This window comes from Protopterus annectens, chromosome 9.part0 (genome assembly GCF_019279795.1).
Source record: "Protopterus annectens isolate FY-2018-M chromosome 9.part0, PAN1.0, whole genome shotgun sequence".
Lineage (NCBI taxonomy): Eukaryota > Metazoa > Chordata > Ceratodontiformes > Protopteridae > Protopterus > Protopterus annectens.
The window spans coordinates 834,567,909-834,580,509 of record NC_056743.1 but is presented as its reverse complement, the minus strand read 5'-3'; the positions used below and the strand labels follow the sequence as shown (position 1 = coordinate 834,580,509).

Below are 12,601 nucleotides of genomic sequence, written 5' to 3'. Positions count from 1 at the left end.
GACATATGTCTCATTTATCAAAGTGTGTGAGCATGCCCAGTGTGAGCTTTCCATATCTTGAACTCTGCAGCCCACCACATTTGTGGATGAGTGTGAACTTCAACAAATATCTCCCATTTATGGTTGTGTGTTGTGTGTCATGTTGTGTAGTTAACACCTTTGTTGAGAAGGACCACTGTTGTTGTACACTGCTCTTTGGGTACATATCCTGTGGTAAGGCTGACATTGAGCAGTAGTGTGATTTGGCATAACATTCTTCTTGGAGTCCATGTTGGACTCAGCCCAGGACACCATCTCATACCATTGCTGCTGTGTGTTTTGCTTTGTAGATGCTGGCTGTTATCTCAGCATCTGCAATGTCAGGGGGCCAGCAGTCTGCTGGGATAGATATTTTGCATTCTGGGGGGGGGGGGGGTTGCACTGCAGCTGTCAGGATGTATGTTGGCAATATGTGTGTGTGTTTGGTATGTTGTTTGTAATATTTGTGTGATTCAGAGCATATCTGTGAATTCCCAACACGGTTCCTACCATCAGTTGTGGAAGCCTTGGGATTATCCTTAGTGTCCTGTACAATTTGTATCTTCATAGGTTCATACTGGGCTATCCACCCTAGGGCATTTGTAAGCCTAGCCAGAGTGTGTGTGGCTTTCGCCACCCCTTGCTATATGAATATTATGGCCATTTATGATTTGCTTTGCTGTGCCGCTGTCTGGACATGACACAGTGAAGACCCCCCAGTGTAACTCTACGATCATCCATCCACTTGGCAAGGTTCCTGTTGAAGAGTATCACTGAGGGGCTCTGCCTAACATGGAGTGGGATTCTGTTCCAGGGTGTGGGGAGCCTCTGGTTTATGTATCTGTCCCTCCAGCACATCCTATTTCATTATGTGTTGAGGTTGACATCTCTCACTCTCACAGCTCCGATGGCTTTGAGTTTTCTGGGGTGGAGCATGTCCATTACTCCTGTGTTGGACATGGCCTTGTACAACAGACATACAATGCCTCTGTGTAGGCAGTATGTGACTGCATTCAGCTGGGGTGTCTACAGCCAGGCAGCATATGACATATATTTGAGACCCTTTATCCTCTTGGTGAGGTACATTTGAGGTATTTCTAACTGCTGCAGGTGTCAGGTAAGGTACATCCCAAATGAGGCATTGTACTAGATTATGGGTGTGATAAGAGAACAGTATAGGGGCACAATGACCTCTGTTGACGTAGCTGTGAATCCTTTCATGATACGGTGTCCAATATAGACAGTCTTCCTAGCCACATTGGCAATGTGAGTGTCACATAACAGGTTACTGTCCACTTGTGTCCCTAGGTCCCTGATTACTCCTTTCATACATAATGGTTTACCACCTATGTGGTAATTTGTGAGTACCTTGTTTGGTATTTGGTGGGACATTCATACTGTCCAGTGTCTTCAGGACGACTGGGTGGGGTTCCTGTGTGTGAGAGTGTGGTCTGTAGCATGCTACAGACTGTACAGCAGTCTTGCCTATGGTTAGTTGCACATGGGTGGACTCCAATGCCTTGTGCATTGTCAGTTACCTGGACGTATGGGTGTCTGTGCTGAATATGGATACTCACCCTCCTTTTATGTTTTGTTCCAGGTTTTGGGGCCATAACGCATGATATGTGGTATAACCTGGTAGTGCTGGTGTGCTGTCAGGAGGCTTGCAGCAGGTTTCTGTCACTGCACAGACATCGATGTTCTCCATACTGGGGATGGCCTCTGGAGCATGCATATTGAGGTTTACACATCTGGCATTGGTCAGCATTACCCTTATGTTTCTTTCCACTTATGTTTTGTAGGGTGGTGGGTTAGTCTTTTCAGTCTTGCCTACGAAAGGCTCTATGGAGGTGGCAAAAGCCTTATCCAATATCCAGACGCCCAGGGGTAAAAGATGCAAGCCATCCCTGGAACAGCTGCGTGGCTTGTCAAGCATGACATCCCAAGCAGATAGACATTGGATCCCCTTGGAATGACACCAGTAATTGTGCCACTTGTTATAACAGATCATTCCGTGTTTGTACTGTGGCATCATTCTTGGTGAGGGTAGGATGCTGCAAATGGTCGGTGTCATACCGGCCTGGACTACATAATCGGAGAGCTCATCTATGTCTCTTTTCATGTAGTCCGGGGAGGTACATCTCAGGTCATTCACATCAGCATGGACTATGACTGCATCATATTTCTACTTGCTTTGGGGTGACCTGCATACTTGTGTTATGTGGCGTATTGTAGCAGCCTACAGGCAGCTTACTGTACCCTTTCCCTTGTTCAGTCTGGTGTGCGGGACAGCAGCGTGTCTCACTATGGAGTCACCTATTACAACTGTATCAGGCATGTTGTTTCTCCTTCTGGCCTGTGACTGTTTGGCACACCAGCTTTGTGTACTATGTGTTGCATGTGTTATGTTTGGAGGTTGTTTGATTGGGTGTCTGCTTTGGAGGCCTCTGTTGGTGTGGTGTGTTTGTAATTCGGCCCTCTTGGAATGTTTTTCTGTGTTTATGTCTTTGGTTTGCAGTTGTGATAGGTCTATGTGGGACTGGGTTTGTGGTGTGTGTGGTTACCTTCTCCTCCTGACTAGTTTTGGGAGTACTGAGTTGAGGGAGCTCAGCCTCCAGTTTGTATAGATGGTTGCATCTCTCACATATATTTGTATTTCTTGGGGGGAGTTGGGGGTTGTCTGTGTACTTGGGGCAGGTGTAACATTGCCTCAAGATTCACAGATTCAACTTGTTGTGGCTGGCCTTAGTGGATTGTATGTGTGGACATATTTTATTGCCATACTACTGATCAGTGATTACTTCTTTTTTTATGTTTGCTCTATCATGTAGTAGCTTCCTCATTCTCTTGCATGGTTTGGTTATGGCTGATGTCCACCTTGCCAGATGCCTACGTGTATGGCATTGTGTCTTGTTTTAATTTAGGATTGCATAATCCAAGCATTCCTGGCAGTGTTCATGGAATGCCTGTATAACAGGTTCTGAGATGTGGCCCATATTTTGCACCTGCACAGGACCTTTAATGGATTCCACATCAGTTTTGAGGAGTGCAAATTTTGCTTTACACATGTTTTTCACTGTGGTTTTCTGGCCAGGGACTGTGGTCAGGATGTGTATATCCAGTGTGATTACCCTATGGTCTGGTCTTACCAGTGAGCAATACACTTCTCATCTTGCCATCCAGTACCCATGTTGCTGATTATCACATCCAGTATGCTTACCCCTCTTGTGGGAGTGGTACATTGTTCCTGGGCATTTTGGTTTATGGATTCTATGAACTTTTGTCCTACAGTGTTGGAGCTAGTATAATGCTCCCAGTCTATGTCTGGGTATTTTCAGTCACCCAATATAATGTGGTTTGGAGGACTTGATATATTCATGTATTCCAACATAGGCCAGGTGCAGTTCCTGGTGTTGGGACGGTAGTCTGTAGCAGGCTATAAACTGGGGGGGGGCAGTTTTAGCCACTGTTACTTGACCATGGCTAGTCCATGCTGCTTCTTGTTGCGGTACCAACATGGGGGTGTGGTTATCCTTGACAATTATTGCTAGTCACCCTCCTTTTGTAGCTTGTTCCATGTTTTGAGGCTGTACAGCACAGTATGAGGTGTAACCTGGTAGTGTTAGGGTGCTGTTTTGAGCCTTGACCCAGTTTTCTGTTACAGCACAGATATCAACATTCTCCATACTGGGTGAGTTTAGACTGCATGCATCTTGCTGTTTAGACTTCTGGCATTGGGTAGCATTACATCTAGGTTCTTATCCCTTCTGATACCTATGGAGGTAGGTTTGTGTTTTGAGCCTTACCTATTCAGGGCATGCTGTGGGTAACAACAGCCTTTGCCAGTATCCATACGGCGTGCACTGATAGGTGCATGCCAGTCCTAGCAGGTGGAGCATCATGTCATGCTCAGCATGTCATCCCAGGCTGGCACACATTGGATCCCCTTTGACTAACTGCAATACTTCAGCCAATTATTGCACTTGATCATCTCATTGTCATATTGTGGCATGATGCTTGGTGAGGGTAGGATGTTAGTCACGGTCCTCAGGTGTGCATATAGTACATGGTGTTACATTACTTAACACATGGCATTCATGCCTCAGGTGGTGCTGCAGGGCTGCCTCTGTCGGATGCGCATATTATACTCCCTGTACATGTTTGTGAGCAGATCATGTCATTTTAGGCATCCCTGTTATTATTTGAGTGAGTCAGAGGGGGTATCATTCCCAGGGTTCCTACTGAGCCAGTGTATGTGCTATGCGTTGCCTCTTTGCCAAGGCCAGGGCATACTGGGCACGCCTCCGTCTGCCTCCTGGGGCAGGCTCAGGTTGTTCCTTCTCCGAGTCACGCTCTGCCTGTGATGGCCTTGGCAATGGTGGGGGGCTGTTTGGCCCAGCCCTATGCTGGTCCTGCTGCAGCTGTTTTCGCAAGATCATATTATGTAGCATAGCACATACCATGACAATTTGGGTACATGTAGTTGGTGTGTACTGCAAGGCTCCACCAGATGTGTCCAGACACCGGAACCGTGACTTCAGCAGCCCAAACACACACTCTATTACATTACGTGTTTGTGCGTTTGCCTCATTATGGCGTTCCTGTTCAGGTGTGTGTGCGTTTCTGATGGTTGTCATCAGCCATGGCTCCAGTGCATAACCTGCTTCCCCCACTAGGTGTCCGTGTGGGATGTCCCCATTGGCAAATGTCTGGTACAGCTGCGTCAAATGCCATATTTGGGAATCATGGCAGCTCCCAGGGCAGCCAGCACACACATTCATTATTATGCCCTGGGCATCACACACGACCTGGCAGTTGATGGAGGGGAAGCCCTTGCGGTTAATGTAGGCCCTACCCCGCTCACCGGCTGGTGCTTTGATGCGTATGTGCATGCAGTCTATTGCACCCACTACCTCAGGGTATTCCTCTATTTGCTGGAAGAGACGCATATTGCTGGCCAATACCTCACAGGCATTGGGGAAATATACATGATCACCGACATGTGCTGACATGGCATCCAGGAACTGGTGCAGTACCCTGGAGGCTGATGCCTGTGATATCCCCATCATATCACCAGTTGGTCTCTAGAAGGTACCAGTTGCTAGTATTCTTAGGCCAACACATACCTTGGTTTCCACTGGGATGGGTTCCCCTCTGTTGGTTCTGTGTGTGAGGCGTGGCCTGCACAGCTCCACTATTTGCTGCAGGAGCTGTCTGTCCACTCTATAGCGCTCTACTATTTCCAGCTCATGTAACCCATGGTAGGTGACCCTGGGCCTGTACACTCTTCTCCGTCTCCTCACTGTAGGTTGTCTGGCACCATCTGCATTGTCACCACCCTCAGCAAGTCGCATATGTCTCATTATGACAGCTATGGCAGCCCCTAACATTACTGCTCTGAGTTCAGCTTTTTCAGTTTTCACTTCTAATACCTTACTCCTGTCTTGCAGTGTCTCTTGAGAGAAACATCTTGCACTGCTGTTTGCAGAGTTTTAAGTGTTGGGCTGAGCTACTATTCTGCCTGTCTAATTGCCTGCTTCTAATTGTTTTCACCTGCTAGCTCCAGCAGTATTCCCTGCTAGCTTCCTACTAAATCTGTTGCTTCCTTTTTCCTTTCTGTTTCCTCAGGGGGGAGCCGTGTGCATACCAGCAGAAACACGCTCACAGTGGCTTACATGCGCGCACACATGCTTACACGGTTCAGAACCTGCTTATTCGGGTTAAAACGCGCGCACACCCGCGCAAACAGTGTTAAACATCTCCCAACACGCTCCCACATGCTCAGTCTGTCTTACACGCGCGCACACTGTCTTACTCGCGCCTCATGGCTTGCACACGTGCGCATGCACGCCCAGCAAGAAACTTTGGTGTAGGCAACAGTGTACACCTTCCATTTCTTGACTTTCCCATGCTTATGTTGTGGCACTCCTCTTTCCATGAAATGTGTCTGACATCTGTCATGTAACTCTGACCTCCAATGAACTGCATTTCTTTCTGCCATTCCCCTCTTTGATGTCACCTATCTCCTACTCTATTCCGCCCCCTTATGTATCTCTTACACTACTCGGAATGTGCTCATTTGCTATGTGACAGTGGAATTCAGTATCCTAACACTCATTTGCATCAGATTGCCTACTAATAGGTTCATAGGTTCATAGGTTCATAGGTTTATACTAGGCTATCAGCCCTAAGGCATTTATAAGCCTAGCCCAAATTATTGTGGCTTACGCCACCCCTTATATGAAAAAATACTGTGCCCATTAGTTTGTTGTGCCTCTGTCCAGCAGTGACACAGAGTTGATTCCTGGGGTAAACCTACGATCTCCCATCCACAGGTCTAGATTTCTCTTGAACAGAGTCAGCGAGGTGCTCTGCCTCACATGGACCGGGATTTTATTCCACAGCATAGGGAGTCTCTGAGTGATAAATCTATCCCTCCAGCACGTCCTATTTATATCCGTGCTAAGGTTTAAGTCGCTTGCTCTAGTGGTTTTGGTGGATTTGGATTTTTGAGGTGGAGCATGTCCATTAATTCCGGGTTGGACATGGCCTTGTATGTCAGGCACATGTCACCTCTGAGCAGACGGTATGCGACTGAATAGAGCTGAAGTTTCTTCAATCTGGCAGCATATGACAGATTTTGGAGTCCCTTTATCCTTTTGGTGAGGAACTTTGGGGTCTCTCCAATTGCTGCAGATGTCGGTGAGATACATCCCGAATGGGGCATTGTACTCGATCATTGGTCTGATAAGTGAAGAGTACAGGGAACAATGACCTCACTAGATCTGGATGTGAATCCCTTCATGATCAGGTGGGCAATGTAGAAGGTCTTTCTAACCACTTTAGCAATGTGAGTGTCAAAAAAAGGCCACTGTCAACCTGGTTCCCCAGGTCCCTGATAACCTCTTCTGTGCTTAGTGGATTGCCACCTATATGGTAGCTTGGGGTTACCTTGTTTTTCCCGAAGGGTATGACTATACATTTTTGGGGTTTAACTTCAGGCCATGGCTCTGGCACCAGCTATCTGTTTCCGTGAGTCCCTTCTGAAGGATATCCGTGTCCGATGCACTTTCCACTATGGTGCCCAGTTTGCAGTCGTCTGCAAACTTTGTCAGCCAAAGTCCTCCCATGTTGGCCTGTACTTCTGAGAAGTAGATGCCAAACAATAGGGGCCAAGGACCGAGCCCTGTGGGACACCACTTGTGACCGGCTTGGAGTCTGACACAGCGCCAGCAACTCTAACCCTGTGGGTTCTGTCCTTAAGCCAGTTTGCAACCCATCTTGTGACATATGGGTTTACATTTAAGCTGGTAAGTTTTTCTACAATACCCGAGTGGGGTATTGTGTGAAAGCCTTTGCAAGGTCAAGGTAGGCTGTATGGACTGCCTTTCCCTCATCAATGGCCTTGGTGACTGTTTCAAGAAGTCAACCAAGTTCAAAAGGCATGATCTTCCCTTGACAAAGCCAAACTGGGTCAGGTCCAATGTCTGCAAGTCCCTATATCTTTGTTTATGAGCTCCATTATGATCCTCTCCATAGCTTTGCAGACTAGACTTGTTAAGCTTATGGGGTAATTACCAGGGTCCGTAGAGGCACCGCCTTTGTGGAGTGGGACCACAGTTGCCGTCGCCACTCCTTGGGCACGTATCCTGTGGTAAGGCTGAGATTAAACAGCTGCCTTATGTGCGGGTTTAATTCCTCATTTAGCTCGTGTAGCACACAGCCGGGGACACCATCCGGTCCCATTGATGCTGTGTTTTTAGCTTTAGAGAGAGCAGCTTTCACCTGCGCATTTGAGATGTCCGGGAGGCTACACTCGGCTGGGATAGTTATCTCTCCTTTAGGGGAGAGGGGTGAAGTTTGCACTGAACCTGTCTGCCAGTATGTTGGCAATGTCTGTGGGTTCAGTGATTTTTGTATCATTTTGGACTAATTCTGAGCATATCTGGGAGTTTCCACCCAGGTTCCTAACATAGCTGAAAAAGGCCTTATGATTGTCCTTTGAATCCATGGCAATTTTTCTCTCAAAATTGGCCTTAGTTGATTTTATGAGTGCTCGATTTTTTACTAATAATGATCGGGGTGACTTCCCTTTTATGGATTTTGTTCTATCATGTAATAGCTTTCTCCTCTTATTGTAAAGTTTGTTAATGGCTGGGGTCCACCAGACTGGACGTTTGCCCTTTGTGGAAAGAGTCTTGGTTTTATTTGGGATTGCCTGATCCATGCAGTCCTGGAGGTGTTCATAGAAGGCATTTGTAAGGGCTTCCGCAGCTTGGGTTGTGGTTTCCTCTGGCTCAGGGGCCTTGAAGGATTCCACACCAGTCTTGAGTAGTGTGAAGTTTGCTTTAGAGAAGTTCTTCACTATGGTCTTTTTTGCTTGGGGTGGGGGCGGGATGTGGATTTCCAGTGAGATTAGTTTATGATCAGATCTCACCAATGAGGGATATACTTCCGGTGTGGAGCATTTTGTCCCCATGTTTGTGACAATGAGATCTAGTATATTAATACTAATGCTTAGTTACATCTCTTAGATTCAGCTTCCCCCCTTAGCAACCACTAAACGGTGGCCATGTTGTTTTTGGTCTGCTGGTCCCTGCATTGTAAAGCCATGTATTGCATAAAACCCACATTTGTGGGTTTATAACCTTCGTTTTTATGTTTTATATAGCGCAGCCCGTTTGCGCGGGGCTGCGCTGCATTTAAACACCGGCGATCACCGAAAAAAAAAATATTTATTTTTCATATTTGCATTGGGGTACCTTGCCAATGGCCACATATTTGGCCATTGGCATGCTGCCTGACACATACGCACCCTTTATTTGGAGCTGACATGGCTCCGTTGTGGTTTTTGCAGAAACGTACTCAGTTGTCAACGGAGTACATTTCTGCAGCTAAAACGGCTCTTACATGGGCTGCTTTGGGCTTCCTGGATCGCTAATCAACCTCATTTGCATGCTATTCGGCTGCAAGTGAGGTGATTAGCATCCACGCCCACTCCGTGTCCACGCCCACTTCGTGTAAGAGACGTTTTAGCTGGTCTCTTACACGGACTTTGGGCTGTTCCTGGATCGCGAAGGCTGCATGGAGTCTTACACTACTCTTAGACTCCGTGCAAGCCTTCGTGAATCCTGCCCGATGTCTTTATGCCTGAGTGGATAATACTTCACAGCTTAATTTTCTTCATTTTAATATGTATACTTGTAGCGTGCTTACACTCACCAGTTATGCCAGAAGAGCAGCAACCTGAAAATGAAATTATTCTGAAAGAGGTCATTCAATGGTTTGCAAAAACTGACCAGGCATCAGTTGATGTAACTGAGTAGAAGACTGATAGCAAAGAATGTAGAATTTTGTAGTGCCTAGTTTATGTTTGGGTACTCGATGTTTTCTGACTGCCATTGACATTTAGTTACCCAGGTTTGGTTTCAAAGGCAAACCATAGTGGCTTTGGCCAAAACCTGTATTAGTCTTGTTTGAGTGTTTTTTTTTTTTTTTATTTCTGCTGTATATCATTTCAGTGGAATGTAGTGTTTTTGCTGTTAATTTTAGTGTGTGGACACACTGAAATGCTGGGTTTTGGCCAGGTCTTAATTCTGGTGCCCATCAGTTTTCAATCTGCACAAATGTTTAACGGTATCACTTTTGATAATCTGTTTGCTTTATGCATATGGAACTGAGAAGACTGGCAGGGATAATTGTTTTCTTTCTTTTCTTTTTACCCTAGAGGAGAAGAATGAGATTAATGCATTAGACTTTTGTCTGGATGGTAGTGTATTTGCAACAGCTGGAAAGGACAGAAATATCCGTTTATATGATAGTAAGACCGTTCAGGTAAGCAGAGCATTTCTGAAAACATATCTGAGGGTAAGAAAATCTGTTCTTTGGCAGACCTCATGGTTATTGCTTTCAGCTTTTTCTGACGTGTGTTCATAATTCCTAAATTATTTTGGTCTGGAAATCTAGGTTGCTTTATGTCATCTCAATTTCCCGATTAGCCCACCTGAGAGAGGAGAAGTAACAAAGACCATTACATTGTGGTACTCGTGGAATTGTTTTACTCATGTCCTAATAGACTGCTTGGGCTAGACGTCTTGTGTATAGCAATCGCAGTGCTGGCCACTGCACTTAACATGTACTTCTGCATGAGTAGACCCCTGTAGCAGTCTGCAACTTTTCCTGCAAACCTGTGGCTTTGTTGCTGTAGGCAAGCATTCAGTCTTCTTCAGGGTTGCTGCTGCTGCAGAAACCAAATCCTTCCTCATGGAGAAGAAGTGGTTTACTTGCTATTTCACAGCCCAAACCGGCTCTCTAGTTTTTGAGCCTGTAGTTAGATCTAGTTGGCAGTGTTAGAGTTGAGAACTTTTCCTCTGTGCCTGTGGTCTGGGATATTATTGTTGAGCTGCCCTTCACCTATTTTTAGTATTGGTAACATAAGGTTACATAGTGCCACATGAGAGTAGTATTAAACTGAACAAAGGCATTCATTTTTATTAATCAAGAAGGTGTAATGGGATAGTAGTTTTAATAAACGTAACATTTCATTGTATCATAAGTTGCACTCTAGTTCTTTAGCTGCTTGAGCCACTACATCCTTACCATCTTAAGTTACAGGAAATGTGTGTGTCTGTTACTGTTGACCTGGATTACACAAAAGAAAGATAGATATGAAATCAGGATTTAGCTCAGTTTAATAAAGAAAAAAAAATAAGCAAGGCACCTATGCTTTCAACTTTGGCAAACTTCAGTCTTCTAGAATATTTTTTGGTTTATGGTTGCATACATACTGCCTCACTCTGCATAAGATGTTACCTTGGTAGTCTGTATTTTCAGTTTAACAAATAAAAGAACATGAACCACCATGCTGGCTATGCACAAATTATTTGCTCATAAGACATCATGTAGCATGTCCAGTTTCTGGCTGATAAAAGAAGAGCAGGAATCTGTAGTCACTTGATTTTTTTCTTTTCAAGAATTGCTCCTTTGTTACTATGCCTAGGTGAAATGATGATGTGTGCTAGCTTGTGGTATATACTCATTTTCTATTTTAGATATTTTAGACCCTGCATCAGCATTTTTTTTTTAAATGGGGTTATTGCAGTATGCCTTGATTTTACAGGAGCATACACACTCTGTACCTGCTTTTTAAGATAGCCAATTGCACTATCCTCGCTGACTTAAATGACCGGATTTCCAAGTCTTCTACCTTCTCTAGAGACCAGCTGTAGTGCATTTTGCCCTAAAGTAACCCGAGTCTGTTTCCAAACTTGGGTTACTAGTGGAAGAAATGAACATGCTACATCAGCAACAGTATTTCAAGGCTTATAACTTCTTTATGGTTAAGAAACTAAGTATAAAGTATTAGACCAGGTCGAGTCACTTTGCTAACAGATCTAGGAGACTCTGTTTCTGGTGCCTTTCCTGCAGGAGAAATAAAAATGCTTTGTTTCGGTTTCAAGACATTTATAGATGAGTGTTTGTCCATCTAACTACTTAAATGAATAAACGTCTTGAAACTTCATTCCTTCCTGAGGGATGGCATCAGAAAGAAAGTCCGTCTCTGTTTCTTGTTGGTCCTGTCATCGTCTGGGTCACAGGTGGGATAACAGACCTGGCTCAAGCTTTCTGGGTTACCTTTGGTTTATTCGTTATGGTTAAAAAGAAAAATAGCCAGTAAATCCAAGATGGTGGTTAAACAAGAATGTATTCTTTTATGGGGAACTATATGTGAAAGGTCAGTACTGTAAATTATGTTGATCAGTGTCACCCTTGCAGAAGCGACACTGACCAGAAAACATCAAACTTGTTTCCTTTATAGTGGAACTGGAATACATTAGAATATGTTGCATTCCTGTGATGACAGTTTCTTTTTTATGAATTATCTGGAATTTTTATATATTCTGAAAAGCTTATATGTTATATGGATACCAAAACAAAAGAGATTAGCCTTAGATGTTAAGTTGTCTATCTCGCCTTCATTCTTGCTGGATGGGTTCGGAGCCGAACCTTGGCTCTGACTCGGCCACTCTAAAAACTCGAGAGCTAGTTCCACCGGCTCGAGGCTCCCCTATATCCCACAATGCTAGGCGGTAACTCCTCAGATCTCGTTTGCCGCTATAGCGATAGCGATCGAGGTGCTCTTCCAACCGGCTCTTCAGGTTAGTTACTTTAAAAACAAAGTTAACTAAGACAGACCCCCTTTAAGTTAGTTTTTCTATATTATTTACTTATTCAGGTAGTTTCTTTAATTTTCCCTTGCAAATTCTCCCCCTTTTTCCAAGAACTTTCAAGAGCTCTTCCCTTAGGCCCTTAGGCCCCGTCCCTCCCTTCCTAGTAGTTGGAGTGACTGTGTTTTTCTGTAGGGATTATTTAGTTTAATTTAGTTTAATTTCATTTAGTGTAATCTGTGTGTGTGTGAGAGTGTGAGTGATTACACTATCTTCTTTAGAAATGTCTAAAGAATCGAAGGTCTCAGGCTTTAAGAAGTGTGACTCGTGCTGTCAGAAGATGTCTCTGACAGACGGTCACACTTCTTGTGTATACTGCCTGGGACCTTTGCACCTGCAGGACTCGTGCTGTTTGC

General features: G+C 44.8%; 1 protein-coding gene across 2 annotated transcripts in view; it reads left to right on the top strand.

Annotated features, from left to right (window-relative positions):
- Positions 1–12,601, top strand: part of LOC122811581 (uncharacterized WD repeat-containing protein alr2800-like) — a 1,490,464-nt gene that overhangs the window by 899,735 nt on the left and 578,128 nt on the right. For both annotated transcript variants that reach the window (XM_044083513.1, XM_044083512.1), the window contains exon 4: positions 9,746–9,852. In XM_044083513.1, coding sequence (XP_043939448.1) covers positions 9,746–9,852 — 107 coding nt within the window. The remainder of the gene's footprint in view (positions 1–9,745; positions 9,853–12,601) is intronic.